The 24,804-nt window shown below is 38.3% G+C and overlaps 1 protein-coding gene across 1 annotated transcript in view; it reads right to left on the minus strand.

Annotated features, from left to right (window-relative positions):
* Positions 1-24,804, minus strand: part of eys (eyes shut homolog) — a 152,644-nt gene that overhangs the window by 27,075 nt on the left and 100,765 nt on the right. Inside the window, exons 39-40 of the mRNA XM_053332550.1 lie at positions 19,477-19,653; positions 9,070-9,220 (exon numbers count right to left, since the gene is read on the minus strand). Coding sequence (XP_053188525.1) covers positions 9,070-9,220; positions 19,477-19,653 — 328 coding nt within the window. The remainder of the gene's footprint in view (positions 1-9,069; positions 9,221-19,476; positions 19,654-24,804) is intronic.

A 24,804-nucleotide genomic window follows, 5' to 3' on the forward strand; every position in this document is an offset into this window, starting at 1 on the left:
GACATACAGAAGGAAAATAACCACTACGGATTCTATTACACAAACAAACATATGAGTGAATCAGAAGAGAAAGAGGCCAGGATTTGTCTAATACGGAGATGAAACACTGCTGTGTGTAATTTCTTATTGGACTCCCAGTGCACCATTCAGCGCCGGGTCTCATAGGACCAACAATAGCAAACTTGAGGTAAACAAACAAAAAACGTATGAATATTTCATTTCTCTCCAAATACACAAAACCACAATATGGCTGTGATCATTTTTACTTACTCAATCATCATTTATGCATTTCTTCATCTGGCTAATGCTCTAATCATAAGTGATTTGTCATCCCTAACATCCTCATTTAGACTGTCTGCTGTGTGACTAATTCAGTGCAACTGCACGACTGCAACTTTCCTGTTATATTTCACAACTGAAATATTACCAGCAATGTTAAGGGACCTTGCAAATATTTTCAGCACAGCACCTTTACACAACGGTATTTGTTAAAACTGATGGTAGGTGTTTGTCTTTACAATCCTACTATAACATGCCTCCTTCACGGTACCCAGCAGAAAATTCATAACTGGGGGTGTGGGGGTGATGGTGGCGGGTGGGGTCATCATTAAAATATTACTATTGCATAAAACATCTGAAAGTATTGGCAACAGATGGCAGTAAAACATCATGCACTGGGCTGGTGCTCTTGCAACAGTTTTCACCAGCTGATAGGCAAGATGTAATTTTTTTTCAAAATGGCTTATTATTGTAATCATAATTCAGAACCTTACAAAAAGCTAATAATAATGTAGAGCATGTTATGTGATGAATTTATCATTTGGGAATCATTTAGTGATTTGGAGTCAAGAGTCTATTATTTCTGCAACTAGAAACTATATGCTCTGCAATGTTTTATACTGGGAGCAGATATTGAGTGTAGAATGTAAATGGGTCACACATATTACATAGATAAGGAAGACTGGTGACACTTGTTACTTGGATGTTCTTTTTAGCATAACATACTGTAGATTAATACATCAGAAATGACTGAAAAGAGAGAAAATAAACTCCCCTATGTTTAATTATCATGTATTGCTACATAATAAAATGCCATATCACACCACAGCACCTACCACACAATATGTCAAGAGGGATCTGTTGGTACAACAAGCCTTTTATCAGACCATAATCTACACCTACATTGACTGTAATGCCTGCTCTGGCTCTGGTGCAGTGACTCTCTCACACGCAGCACTGCAGCATTTGCTGCATAATTTGTGCTGTGACTGGCAAGCCTCAATTAATTTGGGTAGCCTGTGCTCTATCATTAGCCTATATCTCCAGCAATACAATTAGACAGCACACAGCAAGCCTCTTGGCAATGTAGGGCTTCACAAAAGAAATTCCAAGTGAGCAGACAGGGCTGCTGCTTGCTTCTTCAATGAATCTTTTATGGGAGTAATACAACGCTGAATACAGTGTGAATGAAAAACATACACTGCATGGGATTTGGCATTGTGACAAGAGCATGAGGATTTAAGAACAAAATGCTCAATATTAAGATCTCACTTCTCACCCAGTTGTACATGAGGCATGGCACTTACCCAAAATAAATGTTTTTCTCTCATTAATCTTCCAGAGATTGAAACCCAGCAGGAAAGTGCTTAAGATGGGTTCTGTCCACTGTTGGTATAGTTCAGAAAATGTAATCAATTGCTGTTTACTAATTATTTTCCAAATGCAATTGAATTCTTTACCTAGTAATCAGAAAAACATTAATTACTACAGTGATTACTTCACGTTTGAGTTACCTATAACCATGTACGCATGGGCTACTCACGTGTGCTAAAATGCAAAGTGAAAGAATGAACACTAAACAGCCCTGTCAGTACTTCATTAAGCACAAATATTGTTGGGCGAGTTGATGGAGGGGAACTGGAGTGTTTCTGACCTGGGAAAAAGTTGAACTCAGACTCACTGAGTTTCTTAATTTTCTGTGATGTAAAGAGATAGCACTCAGATCCTTCAGCCATTCTGAAATTTGCTACTATGAAATTCTTCTCAGCGTCTTGCCTCACAGCACTTGTCTGTTTTCTTGCTCTTACAACAGCTGTTGCCAGGCAACAATTTCACACCCACATGTGCAGTTTTATATCAAAACAATATTCAAGAGTTGGTATTAAAAATAGATCTTAAACACATCATAAAATAAATACAATTACTCATGCTATGGAAATCACTACTTTTGGCATTTCACTTAAAGTTTTTTTTTTTAAATTTTGCGTTGAACAAATATGCCTTTCATTATACATGTGAAATGTGACCCACACCACTAGCAGTTTGTTTTAGGTGTGCTTTTCTCTGCTATGTGTGGAGTTTAGCTTTTAAAGCTAGAACACATTGCTGCAGGAGATTTGGATGAGATTTTAAGCTGGGCAGATCAGCTGACTCAACTGTGGAACTAATGAGAAAACATTGGTTGCAAATCTTTTAAGAATACAGATTTCACTGTAGAAACAGAATGCAGGGACTGATTAAAAATTAGTGATGGCTGGGATTTTTTAACCATGAACATCTACTTAAAGGGACCCAGTTAATGTTTTGACCACTAGTAGCGCTGTAGAGCAAAGTCTTTACAATTAATTTTGTTTGTTGCTCAGTTAGCAGCAATAACTCAAAGAAATGTGGTTATGCTTCAGACACAGCAAGGAAGAAGATTGCAAGCTAGCAAGTATTGGTCTAAACAACGCTGTATAATATTTTAAAAACCAGCTTTGGAAATCTTTTATGAGGAAGAACATATTTTGATCATGTTTGTTGGGCCTCAATGAGTCCCACAATGTGGTAATTTTAGCTTATTTGTACATCTCTCTACTATTGGCCTATGTATGTAAGTATGTATGTATGTACGTATGTGTATGTCCTTGACACATCTCTTGAACTGTTCATTCAATTGGTTGAAGGTCAGGGGTCTGCCGTTTGACTCCTTCATGTCAGGGAGAGACCAGAGACGAGGCATGACCAAAGTCAGAGAAAGGTGCTTTAAAAAGAGAAAAGTAAACAGCGAAAGGGTTTTCATCAAGATTAGACCCTTTATCATGTGTCTAGTCAGAAAGTGTAGCGTTAGCAGCATACTTAGCACATCATCAACGTATGACTACACAGAAGGTGTTAAGGTACATGGTTGAGTGTAGGTCACTTGTGTTTTAGAAGTACTCAGAGCTCAATACAAGGTGACTGTAGCTACATGCGTGCAATGAAGGAAATACTTCCAAAAGGTTCAAGGCCAGTTTGACCCATATGCTCAGAGACCTTGGTGACTATGAAGTGTCACTACAGATAAGCACATATCTTTAGATCAAACATGCCCACTCAAACCCAAACAAAGAAAGGTAAAGAAAATAAGAATAATCTAAGAGTCCAATATATAAATAAACTTTATTTTTCTGCAGCCCTTATTTTAGTCTATTTTTAGGCAGATGTTGCAGAATAGCGACTGGAGGTCAAGCAATTGGCCATTTCTGAACAGGCACTTTCTGATTGGGCACTGCACTAGCAATAATGGAGATATCAAAGATGTGGGAGGACTTTATATGGTAAATGAAGTGTTTGGGCCATTATTTGTCGGGTGGTTGATTTGGCTCCTACTGTCCACATGATGAATCCCAAATTACTCCTGCTGTATGGGTAATTCACTAAGGAGAATAACATTTGCTAACTGAATTTGGGAAATCAATAATTAAATAGAAAAAATACGTAAACACGGGATACATATCTTGTTATGAAAATGCTCTTTATTGTTTTCTTTGATAACCTTAGCATTAGCAGGACTAGGCTTTTAGTCTAAAGGCCTTTTTGACCGAATGAAACTACTCTGAATCAATTCATCAGACATCTGCCTGGCAAAAAGCAATTTGAGTCTGATTTATAAAAATACATACAACAATACTCCACTACCACATCACCAAAAACATCTTCTGTGATCAAGCATTAACACTGATTTTTCCACAGCATCTAAAAAGGAAGTTCAGAAAAATTTTGAGAAAATTGCAGATGCGATGGCCAGGTTTGTCACGCACCGCTCCTACTCAAACTGAATATTTAGTGCATTTTGAACACAAATAATATGACAGTCTATAAAAACATCAACAGGAACTTCAAAACCTATGAGATGCTAAACACAAAAATCCTCTGTCTGTCATAAAGAAAAGAACATTCACTGTAAGTCAGAACCATACTTGAGAGTTATTTCTTTGACTGGAAAGAGAGGGAGAAAAAAAAACACCCACAAAAGTGGCATAAATTTGAATAATCATATCTGCCAGGGACTTTGAGTTCACATGTGACAAGGAAAGAAATGTGATGCTGCAGAAAGCTGTGTCATCCTCATTGATCTCTGACTGAATGAAAATTATTCTAATAGCGAATGCTCAACAGAACAAGATTCAACCAATAATGTGCACACAGCCTCACCAATGACCAGGGGAGCATTTGGAGTCTGCCACTCTCAAACTTTAATCGTAGTAGTATTGCTCCAAACATTCCCAAAGGATAATTTACCAACATCAAAAACCTAGCCAACAACAAACATGTCCTCCCCAAATGAAAAATGACACAGCTTGCCTCCTGCACATTCCCCGTTGTGAAATTATGTGGCAGTACAGGGTATTTCAGGCTCCTTTTGTCTTGCCAACTTTTGTTTTTATTGGAATTCTGCAGTGTTAAGAGTTTCAAAAATTACAATTAAATATTTCAGGAGATGGAAAATATTCTTCAACTTTGCTACGTTGGTAATATTTGATGTATTTCACATTTACTATCAATCTGCCTGTCCATTATGCATTCTTTCATTGGGAAACTCAATGCACCATAACACTATTACATTCCAAAAATCTGCATAGCAATTGGGCAGTGTGCCTGAATAAATAAAAGCTATAATATCCTAGTTTCCTCTCCATCACACCAAACTTTGTGTTTCAGACAGGTTATAAAGTAAATGGAAGCTCATTTAAAGAAAGGTTGAAGTAGAGCATGTTTCATGAATTAGCTGCCTATTTGGATTGTTCTGATCTTTTTTTAGTGCAATCTTACTTTACAAAAGCTGCTCAACAAAAGAAAAATATGATTCATTCAATAAAGTTTAATGTCAGAACAGGCTACTAAATTCTTGATGAAATATTCACAATCTCTTTCATCTCTTTTGTGTGGATGATTAGCCTGATGGAGTGGTGTAAGACTGTAAAACATTAGTACACTGTGGATCCAAGAGAATTGCAAACAGGGGTAGGTCAGAAGAAAACCCTTCACAGAGTTTAATGCGGATATTTTGAAACATGCATATTGTCAGTATATTAAGATATCTTATTCAAATTCTGTTGATACTTAAGTGAACAGTGTAGCGCTCAAACATTAGAGCATCAGGAACATCTGTGTAGACCACCCACTAGAGGTATTTAAAATTTAAATAGACCCTCCACATTGTTTAATGCGTTGTGCTGCTCTCATCCTTCCAACTAATTGTGGAAGTAATTATGTCATCATCAAAACTGCGGTACATAACAGCCCAGCATGGACAAACATCAAAGAAAGAGAGCCTTTTTTCTACAGTACATTACTTTATGTTGAGCAGAGGTGACATACCATCTTTTAATTTCATCAATGTTGCATCACTACTAAAGGCAGTCAGCTATGTATACTACACGAATACGCTGAATAACTGTATTGGTATGAAAGCAAAAGGTTGTTTTCTTTTTCTGATGTAGAACGGTGCTTGAGATGACACTAAGATTGGTAGGTTGAAAATAAGAGTGACTGTATGAGTGTATGATAGATAGTATTTTGAGAAAAAAAAAGAGGGAGATGAGCCTATGTTAGAGCAACATTAGGCAATTTGGATCTTCCCTGTTTGGTCATTGGACCTTGGATTATTTATAGTTAAATATAACTACTACCCTGCACCACAGATATGCTGACAACAGCAAGTTCAAGCAAATTCATTCAGTGTTGCCAACTATCATCCCAGGAAAGTAGATATTCACTGCTCAGACATCACTAGATGATGTCATGCTCTCATTTGCATATGAATAAAATTGCTGAACCGATCAAGAATAAATAGAGGCAGAGCTCAGCAGCAGGCCCTCTCTCATTTCTCCCACTGGCTCACTCTCTGCCCCACAGTGCCTGAGCTGTAAGCCTGTGTGTGCACTATGGAGACACAAGATCAGCTATGCATGGGGAGTCATCGTGATCAGACCTATTTGTATGCGACAAGAAAGTAGTACAAATGCATGTGGATCAGATTCAACATTTGGTAGTAAATCTGTTACCAGATGCTCAAGAGTGAAATGAATTCCATATAGTAATCCAATAGATAGTATATTTGTATGGCTTTTAAGAAATCATTTCACAAAGAGAGGTGAAAAAGATGCTCAATCTGGTGACAAGTGTGGCATACTGATAAAAGTAATTGCTTTGTATTATTATATTGTTATTTAACCAAGCTAGCTCTACCATCTACTCCAGCTATAGCTACTGTATGCAGGTCTTGTATATCATTTCCCCTAGGCTCAACAAAAAACATTTACATTTCCTTTTTCATTTTATGTGTTGTTCTGTGTTCTGATTTCTTTTTGGAGTGTATTATGCATTAAACTTAAAGCTGTGTGTTCCTTAGCTGGAATGAGGTTTTCTTGAATGCTAGAAAAGAAAAAATCTTATTTTTCACTGGCTGTGGCTCAGGAGGAAGAGCAGCTTGTCCACTAATCAGAAGATCGGCAGTTCGATTGCCTGCTCTCCAGTCCACATGTCAAAGTGTCCTTGGGCAAGATGCTTAACCCCAAATTGCTCCTGATGGCTGTGCCAGTGGTGTGTGAATATGCATTAGATTAGATCCTGATGAGCAGGTTGGCACTTTGTGTGTGTATTAATGTGTGTGTAAATCGGTGCATGTTAATATGTATTGTAAAAGTGCTTTCAGTGGTTGAAAAACAAGAAGGTGCTTCATTTATTGTGAGTTGGACACAGTACTGACATAAACACAACTTTTAATTTAGCTATTTATTAAGTGAATTATATGAATGACTTTACTATGAATGAAGTAAAGTAAGAATTGTATACAAGAATTAATGTAATTATCCATCTAAGCTTGCCAAAGAAGAGGTTGTGGAGCCAAGTGCCCACCAAGTGCCCACCAAGTGCCCATGGAGGTTGGGTGTTGGGGCTTTGCAGGACATACAATGCACTGGGAATCATGAGAGGAGGAAGAAGGAGAGCACGGGCACAGCTGATACATTTTTGGGTTTGCTAATAGAGCACAGGCTGGGGTCTGATCAATCCTGGTTGGGTTGTCTGGATGAGGTTGTATGATATTCAAAAGACCCAAAACACCCTATGACCCAAGGTTATATCACTGATGATGTGGCCTAAATTAGCATCATAAATATGCTTCTGTAAGAAGTGGGATAACAAATAGTATACAATATGTAAAACATAAAAAAAGTAAAAAAATGCTGTATTGTCTGCTTGATAATACAATAATTGTATTAAACACTTTGTCATTGGTTTAAGAGACTTAAATCTAAATTCTCTTGATGAGAAGAAACGACTACAGTGTCATGAGCTCACTGAAAGAGTCATTGAACTAGACTTGCTCTACAGTACAAGGCCTTTCATCATGAGTAAGAGATTTTTATTTTGAAGTAAATCAGATTTTATTTGGAGGTAAATATGAGTTGTGCATCAGATCAGACACATTTTTTAAGCAATACTAAATAAGAGGGTACAGGATCATTTAGAAGGTGTAAGATGTCTTTACTACATGTAGGCATGATTAAGTCTCAGCTGCTTATACTGTAGGAAAATGCTCAACTACCATTACCTGAAATGGCCAATTTTGTCAGCAGAGTGAATATCAAAGGTTAATGATCCTAAATCACTGTGAAGTGCCTGTAAGTCACCTACAAGATGCCACAGAGAGAAACAGACATTTTGGAGTGATATTTTGCCCTTTTTTGAATGTTCAAAAATGATACACAGTGTAGTGGAGCTCAGTGGAAAATGTAACACACAGTCTGACACACAGTAGGCAGAAGAGTAGTTGGTATTAATAATATACCTATTTTCTTGTGCTAACTTAAATAATGCATACAGTAATCATATTTATTCATGCATGAGATTCACACAATGGAATACAATAAATAAATTGTACTTCATTGATTTTGGTTGTGATTTATTTAAAAAAAGTTTCAGAAAAAATGAATATGTGATTGCAATTTTCTGAGGCAAGCTGCTGGCTGTTAGCACTAACCATGCCAAGACCAGAAGTGCCAGGACATTGGACAGTAGTTGTCTTGTTTAATGTGACTTTGACATTTTGACACATGACAGGGACTGCACTGTTGCTGAGGTGCACAGACATCCAGGGCATGAAGGCTGGGTTTTGTCTGATGGATTGAGCTTTCGTTGCAATTCTGTATTACTGTAGAATCAATTCTCTGATCAGCACTGTGTGGACAGCTACTGCACAGACAAGCTTTCACAGGGTTTCATCAAAGGGACCAAAATCCCCCTGAATATAAATCAGGCAAGGGTGCATGATAAATGAAGCACTATAAAACAAATCAAAATAAGTAAACATTATAAAATTAAAAACATGCTTTGTGTTTATCTTCTGTCATTTCTTTATCATGTTTTGCTCTTGTGCTTTTCTTTGAAAAACTGGGAATTAAATAGCAATTTTGTTATTTTATAATGAGAGTTGGGGTTCTTTCTTTTGAGAACATGACTTTTAGCACAGGTTTTAATTTTTTACATTTAGTTTGGTGGCTTTGCAATATTGGATGATGGATTGGATGTTATGATCTACCCTTTAAGTCTGCAAAGTTGTATCATTCTGATAAATGTAGGAGGCAGGAGGAATTTCAACTAGTATTTAGATCTGTCCAAAACACATTTTCATTCATGAGGAGTATTGGTCTTGTTTTTATCTTTAAAAGATAACAGCTATTAAATGAAATCTGTTCAAAAGTAATTAACAATATGACTTAAGCATTAGAAAAACAGAAGGGAAGTAGGAGATGCATATCATACCGGATTGTAATTGGTATCCATCTGTTATTGTTGATGTTCTGGTCTGCCTCTGCATTCAAAACATGACTGCCACCACAGCCAAGTTTAGCAACAGGGTTTCCATCTTGAAGAAACACATGGAGGAAGTTTTCCCCAAAGTTATGTTCCTGGGCTGAAAAGGTAAGGAAATGTGGTTAGTACAGAGTCTCCCTTTCTGTATTCAATACATTATGTAAGCTACAATATTAGGAATTACTTCAGGATTTGCTCTCAATTGCTTTCAACGTGTCTCTGTGTGTGTGTGTGTGAGTGTGTGCGGGCGAGAGGTTTAAAACTGAAATGCAAATGAGACTACAAGACAAAGATGAAGACATGGTTGGAAAGTGTTTGACATGAACATGTAGTGTAGGGTAATTATGTTCAGGGTGGTGGATGGAGAGACAGGACTACATTTGCTTTCAACATACTCAAGCATACGGATGACTATTTATAATGATCTGTAAATCCCAATCCACCATTCCAGCCAAGTCAAGCAGCAAACAGAGGTGACAAACATAAGCAAGTAAGACTCAGAGGGACCTATCCAACTAGAAGAAACTAATTAATGGCAGTGTTTTGATCACGAGGCCATGATCAACACCCCATATGCGAAAACCACAGGTAGGATGCCTGCTTGTTAACAAATACACTCCACAGCTGATGGGTATGCTTTTCTTTAGAATGGAGTTTACCTACTGTAGTTAGCAGTGCTGTGCGTTCCACATCATATGCCAATAAACACACATGACACAAACAGTGCAACACTTGCTCCTCTAAAAACAATACATCAAATTGTACTGTCCCAGACCTGGTATATTCAGAGGTTTTCTCTGCATGCAGTACTACTGTGACGTTTTCTTAAAGCATTCAGCTTGGATAGACTATATGGTACACAAGTCAGTCAGCTCTTAGCTAAGGTAAAAGTAACAGGATAAGAGAAAGCAGATACATCTACCCAAAAGGCTTTAACAGCACCTTTGAAAGGGTTAGAAGCCCTGCTATCACTTCTTACTGAGGGACAGAGGACCTTTCCACCTGATGCTGCCAGCTTAAACTTTGTATGGTTCAGGAGAGACTAGAAAAGATTTGTTTAAAAATCTATCTCAACTGAAACACGGTATTACAAGAGGAGATGACTGTTGCAAACACTTAAATATTAAAGTACAAGACTCTCTGCAAGAAAGTGTAAATAAAACCCATCCAATTTGCCTTGTAAACAAAAATGATATGATTTTGCATATTAGTATCAAATAATCCTTCAGTCTCTCTCTGAAAAGCTTTCCCAGTCTGGGAATCAAACAAAGCACTGTCCACCTGGGATAATGCCTCACAGTACAACTTACTAAAACTGCACCAATACTAGCGGAGTCATCTATGCAAAAAAACAAATAATAGGGTGAGGTGAAAAGCAAAAAGATTGCCCCCCCTCTGATCCCACCTGGCTAGAGGGTGGTCACCAAGTCCTGTTTGTGATGTTGCAGGTCCAATCACAGCCTTGTATCCCATGGAGCCAATGATAGACGCACTGCAAGAAGTTCAATGAGTTTTATTTGCTTTTTGTTTTAAGAAGTTAGCATGGCAAAAGGAGTTGTAGGCAAAGACTTGCATCTCATTCCTGCCTTGTCTATTCTAAGGCTGGCAGGGGTCTCTGAGATAACAGCTTCTCCACATGGAAGTTAGATATCACTTTTCTCTGAGTTCATTTGGTTGTGAAACAGGAGAATGACCGTGGTATGACCAGTTTACTGATAATGCAGTTTATCAGACAGGACGCCATCATCAGCTTTGCCACTTTCGGGCCTCCAGTATATTAAACCACAATGGGAATTTCTATTGGGCTTTCACACAATCTGTTGCCAGTGAGACAGCACAGCGGGGGAGCAACAGACAGCAGCTGTATTAATCCTCCCACACAGGCGAATAGGGTCTACAGTAAGGTGGTTGAAAGAGAGCACACACCAGTCCTGCACTGCTGTCTAAGAAAATGAATAGAGGCCAAGCAACATAAAAATGTAGGTCTTTGAGGGAGACAGAGATAGACAGATAGCCTGCCACTCTTGTGCCACATTTAGGGAAGACATGGTAGCAGGGCAGCAGACAGAGCAGGGATACTATCCAGTTTAGAGAGACCTAAAATATTTCAGTGATTCCAACAAGGCACATTTCAGCTGAATTAGAGAGAGTGACAAGCGGCTTAGTATCCACAGGGCGCTGCTGAGTAGGAGCAACACAAGCAGGGGTTGACCACTTGGATTTCACAATGAAAATGACAACAATTGAGGCAGGGCACTGTCAGAGAAGGGGCAGACTGGTACAATTTGCTGGGCTAGGATGGACAAAAAGGTGTGTGGACTGCAGACAGTCATATGTTTTCGTAATGTGTGTGCCATTTGCCATGAAGTAATGGGATGGGTGGAAAACTTGGACAGTAGAGGAAATGGCGCAAAGGCTGAGCTTGTTGTTTCATGGCTGCATGGCAACTGATATGAAAGCTCTGAACAATTCCTCCAGGGTAAGAAGGCCATCCAGAAAATCCCCATCTCTTTGTCGCAGGGAGGCTATGCTTAGCTTAATATGCTGCACTCTGATAATGCATTTTCTAAGCCGACTTGGAGGTCTTCCTTGTCATAAGGCTCGACAGGGGTGCACTTAACACTACCATACTATTAACTGCTGTTGTCGAATGGACCACAAGAGGAATATCTTGTTCGGATAATCCACTGTTTCCTTATCCTTGTTCTGCAGAAGGACTCCTACTCACTGACAAAGTAGCAAGACTGGAGACAACTTAGGCAGAAGTGTTATTAATTAGGATCAAATAAAAAATAAGCATTATAAAATAGTATAGAATGTTTTAATTGCCAACGAGCATTTATTTAATTTGCTTCCTGCTTGAAGGAAAAAAAAAAGCTTTCATTGGCACATGCTGCCACTGGTCTATATCAGACACAGACACATTCATTATTATAATTATCCTGATGACATTTAGTAGCACATACTGTATTTCTGTCTCAAATCTTCTGCCCAGCAATATCATTCTACCTAAGTGCCACAAAAGCAAAAGACTTGGGTGTTATTGTTAATATTGATCTCACATTCCAGACTCTGAAGCTTCTTGTCACATACAGATGCAGAAGAATCTCTAATTGCAACAGCTTCATACCTAAAAAGACTGTGCACTGTTTTAACAAGAAAGAGAAAACTTGATCACATCTCACCAGTCCTAAGATCTCTGCTCTGACTTCCTGTTCATTTTAGATCTCATTATAAAATGTAACTTTTTGTCTGCCAAACCTTGCATGACCTTGCTCGTCAGTACATCATGTTTGTCATTATGAGGGACTGGCCAGAACTCACCAGGTTTTCCAAAGGGTTAAATCAGAAGCTGACAAACCCCCTTTGCATCAATTTGCCTTGTGTTCATTATCATTGCTTTTATTTGTTTGTTTTGAATTTCACTCATTAGCATAATAACCTTAAATCCAGCCCCTGAGACACCATCCATTCCAAAGCCCTCCAATCCCAACAGCTGAGCCCAGAATAGAGTCCCCAATGTCAGTTGGTGCTGAACCTAACTGCCCCCTCTCAGACACACTCTGACCAGTCACACACCAACACTGCTTTACAAACACCAATCAGAGTAAACAACATTATAACCCAATGTAAAGAAGCTTATCTGGAACACTGGGAAGAAGAAACTAAAAGGGAAAGTATAGTCAAATGTAATATGTGATTATGAAATGGCAGAATATCTCTCTACTGTCAGAGATAGAAAGCAGGTACAGATTATAAGCAAGTACAGGTTCAGTGACCATGAATTGGCAAAAAAAAAGAAAAAAGAATCACAGTAATCAAAATAAAACAGACTATGTGGATTTTGTTTGACAGGTGAGGTTGAGAAAAATGTCTTATGTTCTCTAAGCAAATCTTTCGTCTGTGATATTAAAACGGGGACATCCACTAATTCAAAGAAACAATGCTTCATATCATAGCCGTGACTTCCCTGTCACAAACAATTATGTTTTGATACAATCTTATTTTTTTTTATTGAGTTGTTAAAATAAACCCTTTTCAGTTGTGATGGGAGCTTTTTCAGGAAAACTTGAAAATGCAATAGAAATATGCATTAAGCCTTATGTTATAAATAAATACAGGTATGAATAGAAATAGTATGTCTGCAACAGATTCTCTTTAGCAGTGCTTGACTTTCTTGTGGTTGAAAGAAGGAAACACTTGAAATGCGACTCAAGCAAAGATGCAATGCTTTACAGTATATAGCGCCTATAGAAAGTCATCAAACCCTGTGAAACTCTTTACCTTTTGTCACATTACACCCTGGAAATTAAAACTAATTCAATGTAACTGTGTTGAGCTGTATGTATAAATTATAACCCACACATCACAGCAAAAATTACAATTCTGATGATTCTGGACAATTATACCTGGTTTGGCAAAGTGATCAGCCCCTTGGAGTATACCATTATAAACTTGCTCAGATGCCAGCAGTGCGCTTCCAGACCGAACACCAGGCTAATTGCCCCCCACCTGACATAAATTGTAGTGAATTTAAACAGCTGTTTCCTGATGGCTCCACTACTTGTAGAGTGTGGCACTGCAAATAATTCACCATGGTTCGAAAACTGCTTTCAAAAGGCCTCTGGAATAAAAGTTGTAGGAAGGCACAAGTTGGGTGAAGGCTACAGAGAGATTTGAAAGGATTTAGCTTCCCCCCTTGAGCACCATTCAGTGCATCATTAAGAAGTGGAAAGTGTATGGTACCACCAACACCTTTCCTACATCAGGCCATGTGTCCAAACTGGATGACTTGAGCCAGGAGGACATTAATAAGAGAAGCTACCAAGAGTCTAAAGGAAATATTGAAGGACTGAAAGCCTTGGCTGGGACTGGTCAGTCTGTACCTGTTCTGTACATTTTCTATTCAGTAATAGTATTCAATTTGTAAAAAGCAACAAAAGAAAAAGGAAACAACTGATAAAACCACAAAAGCATGACTGTGTGGCTAAATTACAAGTGAAAGCATAATTATTCTTGGCACATAATCATTATTGCCACAATAAAGATTCAGCTGAGACAGAAACTGTATAGATACAACTTCCTTCTGCAACAATGAGCCTTTGTCTCTGCTCAAAGCAGTTGTTTTCGCTTAGCGCCATTACTCATTTGCTGACAAATATTATTTACCACAGATGTCAATGTTGCCCCATCTTTTATTTTTCTATTTTTCTTCTGTAAGGATATTGTTCCCTGTCGTCCCCATGGCCCTGTTACTCTGCACTGAGCCTAACAGAGCGTTCGTCCTTTTGTCAGTGCCTGTCACCTGTTCTCTCTCCCTCTCTCTTTATCTTTCCCTCTCCCTCACCCCCACCTCCTTGCATTTCTCTTCTCGAGCTGACAATTGAAGTCCAGGGGGAGACTCGCATGTTTGCTTCGGGGAGAGGTATAAAAAGGGGAGCGCAGAATAAGGAGCAGGTCTGCTGAAGAAATTCTCCGCATCTCAATGCATGTCTTTTGGTTCTCTTCTGATTAACTTTGTCTGTTTGATCTCTGGAGTTTTCTTTTCAGTTCCTATCCTCTGATGTGAAAAAAAAGATGGTGCACTATGAGCCAGGAAACATTACTAGATAAAAGGCACTGTGCCCTCTGCTTTCTGAACATTCATCTCTCTTCATGACAAGACTTGCAGTCTGCTTTCTGGCTTCCAAGTACTGCAGCAGTGAAATATTATAAATACGATTGAGAATAAAGAACTGAATAGATACTGATTAAATCCCAATAATTAACTTAACATCATGATTATGTTTTGTCTTTTAATGCAGTGTTCACATCTGCTCTTGAGAGCAGTAAAGCTGGTTAGGAGTGAAGAAATGATTGCGTCGTGTTGTCACAGCAGTCATTATTTTTCAAACTAATCTGCAGAGTAAATCTGTGAAGACTTAGACAAGCAGTGACTTAAGATCAACACGGCCAGATAACTTGTGGCAGTGGATGTACGAGGCAACTAAAATGATGGGGTGGAGGTGAAATGACTTTGCTAGCTTGACATCAAGCACAATCTAATTCACTTGACACACATCACATCTGATAACTAACTTGAGGCTTTTTTCCAATGTGATCCTCCTCTACCTCTCTCTACTGAGATGTTCTTCATATGTCCCTGGCGATATATATATATTTACTTTGTAATACCAAGAATAAGATATCCAGAATAGTTAATAAAAAAAGGCAGGATCCATCATTGGTTTGCCTCCTGACTCACTAGAGGAGGTCATGGAGAAGAGAGGAGGCAGGAAACTCAGTAGCATCCTGCACAAGAAGGACCACCCATTGCTTGGTGTTTTTAGTGAATTGAAGAGCTCCTTTAGTGCCAGACTAGTGAAGCTAAGGTGCTCTACAGAAAGATTTAGAAGGTCCTTTATACCTGGTGCAGTGAGGTCTTTTAATGAACATTGCTGTTGACTGCTGAGTGTTGTGGATTGTCTGATTGATTTTGATGTGGTTCTCTGCACTTAACTTGTACTGCCTGAGTCTGTATGTTTCCTTGCTGTATGTTGGCTGTTTTTGTGAGAAGGTGACATTCAATTTCCCCTCCAAGGGATTAATAAAGTACTTCTTATCTTATTCTTATCTTATCTTAAGATTCCATGTGCATATATCCCACTAATTCTGTTTTTATTAGTTTTTATTTAAAAATAAAAATAAATGCAAACTTGTTGGCTGTCCTGTAATTCACAGTGTTCACTGCACAAAGAGAGAAAAGAAAAATATTAATCAGAATACTGAGGGACCGTTTTTTTAAATTATTGTATTGTTTGAGCACACTTTCCTTGTAGTCACCTGGTTTACAAATTAAGTATTTTCCTATAAAGTGGGTTGCTTTTGCTTATTGTAAAAATATCCTCAATCAAGTATTGAAAAGCATCCAGGGGAAAACACAGGACTGAAAAATATACACCTCAGTTTCCTACAGCTGTGTTCTTTTTGTTTGCAATGTGTTGTTTTTCTAACCTCAAAACAGGCATTAATTCAAGTATGGGGTAGCATACTAAAAGCTTTGCTTTGCAATTATCTTGGTGCTCTGTTCTCAAACATATCATTGGACTGTTTCAAATGTTTTCTGAATAATGTCTCCTAAACTTTCCAAATCTCAAACCACTCAATTCAACAACAAATGATTAATTGGCTTGTGCAAACACAGGCGCGCGCACACACACACACACACACACACACACACACACACACACACACACACACACACACATTATATAAATGGAGAACTACTTCTATTTTTCAGTTTATTGAAAAGCATTTAATTGGAAATACATTAAACGGACACATTTTAACACTGACAGACAGAATGCTGTATATCTGTCTTCAAACACTACCTTTGTCTACATGTATGCAAGGCTAAGCTGGTTGACCTTTCAATTGCATCAACCTTCAATAAAGCACTAATTTAGAGTCCTATTAGGTTCTGAGGTCTGGCTAATTAATAGCTCTTTAAATACAAAGATTTAAGTCTTTGGCGGAAGACTACGGCACTTAACAGCATCATAGGAGTCCAATGTCAGCTCAGAGAGAGGAAAGCCAAGCTAATATTACTCTAAGGAGTGAAAGACTTTTAACTATACTACTGGGTGTATATAAGGTGTGGATGGTACTAGCATCAATTGCAAGAGAAAATATTACATTTAATGAATTTGCACATTTGTTTAGTGTTATGAGCATCACGCACGGTGAGTAGAGACATTATGAAGCTTGGATGTAAGCTTACTGCCATTTTATGTCTGTCACTGACTTTTGATCAAAGGGAGGAAGCGTGGGTGAGCCCTGCGGTCTACTGCCATGCGTAATAAGTCTGTAAATGTAAATGAGAGGCCATGAACCTGTCGATGATGTCAGAGATAAGAGGTTAATCTAGGTTATACCAGTAAGATAAATGCTGTGATGGCTTTGCCTGCTAGGTGCAGAATCAATCAGCGGTGATCACCACACAATCCATGCCTTTTAGACTTCCGTTGGACAAATGACTGACTTGTGGTGGTGTCAAAGATTGCCTTATAAAGTCATTGTGGCTGCAGTGTTTAGAGCAAGAAGGTGCAACTGTCTTCAACTGATACTCTTCTCTCGTGTCTATTACAGAAACTAAAGCTCACCCCTTACTCTTGGTGGTTGGTACTTAATATACTCTATGCATACATATATATTTCTCAATACTCAATACACCAAAATGAAACAAAGTTCTCATGGCTCAGCTTTCTTAAAAATGACCACAAATCTACAGACCCCTTTCCTCCCAAAACAATGCTCCATTGTTATGAGGGTCTAATCAGTGGCTGTCTGGCCTACCTATCCAAACCTGTTTCTGTAACAAAAGAGAGTGTATGTGCAGGTGTGGGAACAAAAGAGCTTGCAGGAGGGAGATGTACAATGTAGAGCTCACGGTTGACGTAGAGGGTCAGCCCAATCCTCACTACCCCCTGCTACAGACCAGCTCTTGCTTTTTTTATAAGGATTCCTTTGTTAGTTTTCAGGTCATAGCTCATCTTCAACAGTGAGACAACAAAACAGGCAGCAGTATCTCACTGCTGTCCACAAAAAGCAAATCTGTCCCACAAGCTTCCCCTTTCCCCACTTTTTTTTAACCGCATGACCTCCTTATACATCTGGAAACTTTGGTTGTGGTCTGAAGCTGTTTTATGGTTAGGAATGTCCATAACTACAAACATTGATTCAGGTGTATCTATCTTAAGTTGTAACCATGCACCAAACCTCTTGAAGAAAAATAAGTGCTTTCTTGCCTCTCTCCTGTATCCTTGGAAACACATCTTTGTGTCGCACAATTCCCCCCCAACAGCAATAGATGATTCATGGTGTTGTTGTCCCCAAGCAACTTATTTTTATCAGTCCAGTGATTTTTAATATTACTATTTAGGGTTGATAAGGATACATGTGTTTTGTAAAAGAAATGAAACACCACGGGCAATTGATATAATCCTCCTCTTTACTTGTCTCCTAATCATCTTACACATTGTGAATATGTTACTGAACTTAGATCCATTCAGATTTCATTCAATATATTCTTGTTTGTTGATGTATTTGCTATGGCACCATAGATATATTTTCAAAGTTTCAATGCAATCAGTGGCTGATAATCAAAGCACAGACTGGCAAATCGTTTCTGAATTATCAGTGATCCAAAGACTTAAGAGGTTGACAGCAATAATGGTAGTGATAACGAGCACAGCAATAACAAGAGGGCAAGTTTTTCAGTCGAGAAAACGTCCCCTATTCAAAACATGTCTAGACAGCACCCTGCAACCCACAGATTGTACTAGCCTTTCTCTTTTGTGTATCTTACATCACAACAGATACCATGCTTTAGATCACATATTCATCTTCTGTGTATAAACTCTACTGAGGCTGCACTGGAAGAGAAGGAATAGTTGAGATTTTGGAAAATATACTCAATTGTTTTTGAAGAGGATCGATAGCAGTCAAGTAGCAACTGAGCACAAAGACTTCAAACAGGAGATAACAGCTAACCTGGCTCTCTCCAAAAGAAACAAAATCTTGCTAGAAGCACCTCTAAAGATCACTTATTAACACCTTCACTTTGTTTATTCCACGGAAAAGCATTGACTTAGTTTCAGAGTTGTGGTATCTTTTTTTATTTCCTGGGCTATTTCTTGGTTGGTAGGTTTTTTGCTACATTTGGATACATCCAACCTAACTGTTTCTCCCTGCTTCCAGTCTTTTAAGCTTAGTGGCTGCTGTAGCTTCACACAGACATGAAAGTGGTGTCAATCTTCTGATCTAACTCTCCACCAAAAAGGGAATAAGTGATTCCCTAGATGTTCAACTATTTCAAAAATAGAAGTATGTGTTACACTGCCAATGTCCACAAATGTTGTCTGGAGTATCTGGAGTGACCTTTGGTAGCTGGTACTGTATCACAAAGCATTCCCTGTTTGCCTCTGAAATACCCCCCCCCCCCCCCCCCCCCAATAAGTTGCATGAAAGTGATATTTCCAGGTCAGATTTTTTTGTTCTCTAGGTATTTTGTATGGATTCCAGTATAAATCAACTGTAAATCTCTTGCATATTGGACACTGACAAGAATCCAGATGCAAAATCCACATTTATCTGTAAGCCTATAAGCAACTAAAACTTCATTATTTTAAAGCACCAGGAGATGGGCGCTATGACAAACAGCCGTGTGCACTCACAAGGACATACAAGGAAAAAGCTGTATGAAAAAGCATTTAATGTTATGTATATGAATATGCATCTATGCAACCTGTATCGATGTATGCTCTCAGTGCTGCAGTGCTTTCAAACATTGCTGATAAAAAAAGAGACTGTACTCACTGTAGAGGATGGTGCCCTGTGTAGACCTTGTTTTTACTGTCAAATAGAGAATAACAGTGGTGTCCTTGACAGTAGCAGGTAGATTATTGCTGTCACCAGGAGATTGGAGAAAGGATGCAAGAGGGGGTAGCTCCAAATAAGATGTGCCATCAAATGATGGAATATATACTGTGGTATCTAGAAATGTAAGAAAAAACACAGAAATACATTAATTAGATGCATTTAAATAGAGTGAAAAAATGAGTACAACCAAAATATCCCTTCAACATATTTTTACATATTTGTACATTGATTCAAAACAATTCAACTGTTATCTACCAAATGAAGTGTGACATATCTAGTTAAAGCAGTGCCCTACAGTGCTTGCATTAGTGAACAGAACAGCAAGAATTGGCTGGTCGGTGCCTTCGCAGCACTGATAGCTTTCCTGTGAGCAGAGTCAGCAGGACCCTGTCAGGGCTATGTGCTGTTGTGTTATTTCCCACTGGATGACAAAAAGGGTATGACTTTAAGGAGAGGTGGAGGAGGTACCCTCTCAGGTCATCAACTCCACAAGTCAGAGATGCTTTTTCCACAAAGGACACTGTATGGTGGATAGCTTGCTGTTCAGGTGCATGACAGTCAATTCAAAATAGGCCACCCTGGCCTCCGCTCAGGGGATTCTACCTTCAGAGTCCATCTCTCAAGGAAAACTGCAGTTTATTCTCAGTTGAGAACTCATGATACACAGTAAAAAAAAAGAAAAAAGAAAAACTACTTTTTATTGTAAGAGCAGTGTGAATATCCTGTCCTGTGTTCACTTTTTTGTGCTTTGATGTTGGATCAAATGGATTTTTTTAGGAGACCTGTGAATGATTGACAACAGTTAGAACAGACTAGAGAGGAAAAGAAATGCAACACAAAGAATACTGAGAAGAGTGATGTAAATTATATTTAGCATATGGTACTGTTGTGGCCTCAAGGTTGGGAGTTTCCATGATTAGCTTGTGATAGTACAGACACATTTGATGTTCAACCATTTACATGTGGGAAGAACTTACTCAAGTAAAATTTTGGGTTTTACAAGCACATATATGAATCTTACAATTATGTGTATATGTGTATGGACTCAAACTGAGCTAATTCCAGTATGAAATGGGCTAATGGGACCCCCCCTGTGTTGCCTTCCTTGAGGTTTCTTGCATTTTAATTATTTTTAAGGAATTTGTCTTTTAATTTGAAAATGTGTTGTGTTGCTGTAAAGATTGTAAAGCCCCCTGAGGTAAATTTGTAAATGGTGATATTGGATTATAGAAATAAAAATTACTTGACTTGAGAAACATCTGATGACAAACACTTTAACTGCTTATTGGCACATATTTACACTCCCTTATATATTGTTCTTTTGAGATTAAGAAATGTCTATCTAATGTTGCCTACTATTTGATAGTAATGGAGGAGAGGAGTATGTGGCTGATGCTTTTTTTTCACAATTTACTGGTGGACAGCTTGATCTATGAGTAAGGCACTCGTGGACAGAAATATTCTTACAACAGGTTTATTCACAGCGGCAGGGATAACGTAAATCCTGAGTATCAGTCACTCATGTCAACAGCCCATCTGGAAAATGGCCCTAACGAGGCTATGAAAAGGAGCCATTATATAATAAGTGAAAAAATCAGCAAGGTGAATGGCAGGGTTTGACAATAAGGACTGCTCAGGGGCCTTGGGGCCAGTAAGATGCTGACTTGGTCCAGTTTAATGATCAGTCATCAGAGCGACACCTGAGAAGAGTTTCTGCTTGTACCATTTCTCAAATGGTCATAATCGTGTTATCTCTGCTTGTGTGCTCTGCCCCATCTCCACTCCTACTCTTTTTGTGGCCGATCACAGTGGATGACTCTCCTGACTTGCGCAGAAAATTATGTGGAGCTGACATGACAGCCGATTCTTCAAATTACAAAGAGAAAATAAAAACTGTGTTTCTTCTGTTGCGGAAGGTTTCCTTGGACTGAAATGATGAATCAATCCTGTAATGTTTGCTGGCAATTCCTGAGTAAGGCAGATTGTGCTGGCTCATTTTTAAAGGAACCAGCAATTACAACAATAACACACTGATGCCCACAGAAAAGAGCTGGCAGCACCTAGCCAGTGTGTTGGCAAAGCAGGAAGCTGACAACGTCATATGATGTCCCATTAATGTCAGACACAGGAGGAGAGAGGCTCACTACCCTAAAAAGAATTGTGTTTACTTTTTCCATTAATATATTATTTCCCTGACTACACTTACAGAAAAAAAGATTCTATCTGGGCCTGATTCATGAAAATATTACTTGCACTAAGCATCAATTCATAATTTATAAATTGATTATCTTTCTTCTTCTTCTGTCTTTCTTCTTCTTACACATCAAATTCAGTCAAATTCAATTTTTTTACTAAAGATGAAGGGAAAAGGGAAAAACTTAAATGACACAAGCAATGTTAAAACAGAATGAATAGTCTTATTTGGATTAATATAAAAGTCAGCTGTAAGTTGTTGAAAGACAAAGGTGGGAAAAATCTGCTCCTCACTTACATTTTTATTAGTCCTCTCTGGCCAAAATCCTATACACAGGCTTCAAATATATGAGAAATAAGGACATAAAGTAATGAGCTGTAGAAGGAGGTCATGATCAATACAGACCAGTCTTAATAATTTCCTGCCTCACCGGTTTCATCTTTTATGCCTACTTCCTTACCTCACAGCCATCTACTCCATAACTAATTTTTGTGATCACTTAGCTCTCAAGCGAATGCTTACATACTTGACAGATTGTCTTTGGCAAGGTCGATGACCTACTGTGTCGTCTTTGAAGAGACAATTTATCATAGCTTAAGACTCTGACACGACCAGATGAACTGGCTTTATCTTGACAAAACCTGTCTTATGGTTGGCTACTTGATATCAAACACTCACTAAACCAGAAGTCACTGGTCTGGATTATGGTGCAGCCTACCAGAGGTGCAGCCCCGGGTCCAAATATGAGCAAGCTTCTTATGGGCAAGCTGCACGGAAAATACCTACTAAATCTGACTGAGAAATAAGTCTCAGTCACTTTGGAAAAACACATCACAGAAGTACAGTTGAAATACTGATGCAGTAAAGTTTAAGTTTTAATCCAGCATTGACTAGAAAAGGTAGGATGTTTATATTAAATATACATATACTGTATACTGTTCTGCTGTTTTTATCTTGAATCTAAATGATGCCTTTATTTGTATAGTTGTTTCAATCTGAATTTAAAAGCCTAACCAGAGATGGAGGCTGCAAATTAGCTTCAGCTAGATGCCCAATATACTGATATATAGATATTTCATCAATTGCATTTCATCTTCCTCTGCAACAATATGTATCTGCATTGTCCTTATTCAATAAACAAATATAGCTTGTACTTTTGCAACAAGGGCATTCAAAATAGTGTGACAATTCTATATGTGTAAAAACAACCTCATTTTTTTGTAAGAATCAACTGTATCATTTGAAAACATGTATTACTGACATTGATTTGCTTTAACAATAATATAAGAGGAAGATATTTCCCTTACGTACAATATGACATGTCAGCATTTCATCTAGGACACAAACAAGTCCACGTCATTAGTCACTGGGTGGGAAGACATAGCTATAAACAACTCAGAGCAGGGGTGACTTGCCTTATTCTTCTCTTGTGGCTATTACTTAATTCAACAAGATGTGAGGACAAGGTTGTCACCAAGCAAAGTCGCCACAGCAACACACATTCACAGTCTCTGTCAGCATGTAAACAGCCTCTGGACTTCTTCTGTGGGCTATCAGAACTAGTCTTGCAAAGCACATCAGTGGATGAGTGCTCATATGAGATTGCACTCTGTTAAACCTGAGAGACTGAACTGCTTTTGAGGAGGAGCAAATCCCCAAACTCAGCAGAAATGAATCTAAAAGGCCACTGCTGGTGTTTAAAGGAAGGTTTATGAGTGTAAAAAGTTGAGAGATGAGCACAAAATTACTTTATGGTCACAGGGGGGAAAAGCTGAGGATAAATTCCATGATTTCTCCACGACTGATTAGAGAAAAAAGCAAAAATATAATTACACAATTGTGAGAATGTATCATAAAATCAAGCATAAATCTGATTGATTATATATACATACTGCATTAGTTTCCAATTAGTAAGAATAGCCTTAAGATCACATATTGTCATGCAGGCAACATATCCATGCTGCAGTCACATGTAATGATATTTTGCAACACACTAAAGCTGGAAGCTGCAACAGGGGAAAATAAATAAATGAATGAATCAAAGAATCAATGCATGAATCACATTCCTTTTTTTTTCTCCTGGCTGTTTTAAAGTTGGCCAGGGCATTTTAATAATTGGCTTCGAAAAGCGGCTTCTCTGTCATGTAAGCTTTCCTCAATGTACCCGTCTCCCACGGGAAAACAGATGAGAGTGAAGTTTTAAAAATAGCATAATTTTAGTTACAGCGCCTGGAGAGACAAATGACATTTCAGTAGATGATTTAAACACCTGTAAATTAGCAGTTTTGGAACACATGGCAGAGGTGTCAAATCAGGGTGTCAGGTGCACACAGCCTGCTCGAGCCATGTTAATGATTGTTAACAATAGCTTTGAGCGGCATTCTGTCACATTTCCATGTTTACCATAAATAAAAAATTATCCTATCAGCTTGAATCATGTACCGGGGTAACAAAGGTGCTGATCAATTGTATAATGGTAATAAAAAAAATGTCATTGCTTGGAATATTCTCCAGGATTAAAATGTACAGCAGCACATATGATGTTGGTGGCCACTTTTAAAGCTTTTCATTCGAAACCCAAGAGTGAAAGCACTGTGAGCATGTTTACTGCAATGCTCTAATATGAGTTACAGAGTAAAAGAGCGCGTGCCGTCCCTCCTGTTTACTGTTGCTATACCTGTATCGCTTAAAACAATGGCTTTCTGACTTCAGACGGAGAAACATAAAGGCAGGCTGCTCATTTCTAGCAGGCAACAGCTGATTGTTCCACATGAAATGACAGCTGTCGACAGATTTGATCAACTGTTGCTAGCTAGCTAATTAAGAGTACAGTACATTAGCTCCATTAGTTGAAAACATTGCGTCTAGCTGATGGATAATGTTTTCTGTGACTTCACTTGCTTTAAAATGAGAATATTGTTATAGTGTCATACATGTAATTGATGGTTAGAAATAGCACTGCATTGTGGTGTAGAGTTAATTAGTCCCTATATGTATTGTATGATGTACAATACAATTAAGGAGAACTGATGAGACTGTTATTTTCAATCCATTCATTCCGACATATATTG

Source organism: Scomber japonicus, chromosome 14, assembly GCF_027409825.1.
Source record: "Scomber japonicus isolate fScoJap1 chromosome 14, fScoJap1.pri, whole genome shotgun sequence".
NCBI lineage: Eukaryota > Metazoa > Chordata > Actinopteri > Scombriformes > Scombridae > Scomber > Scomber japonicus.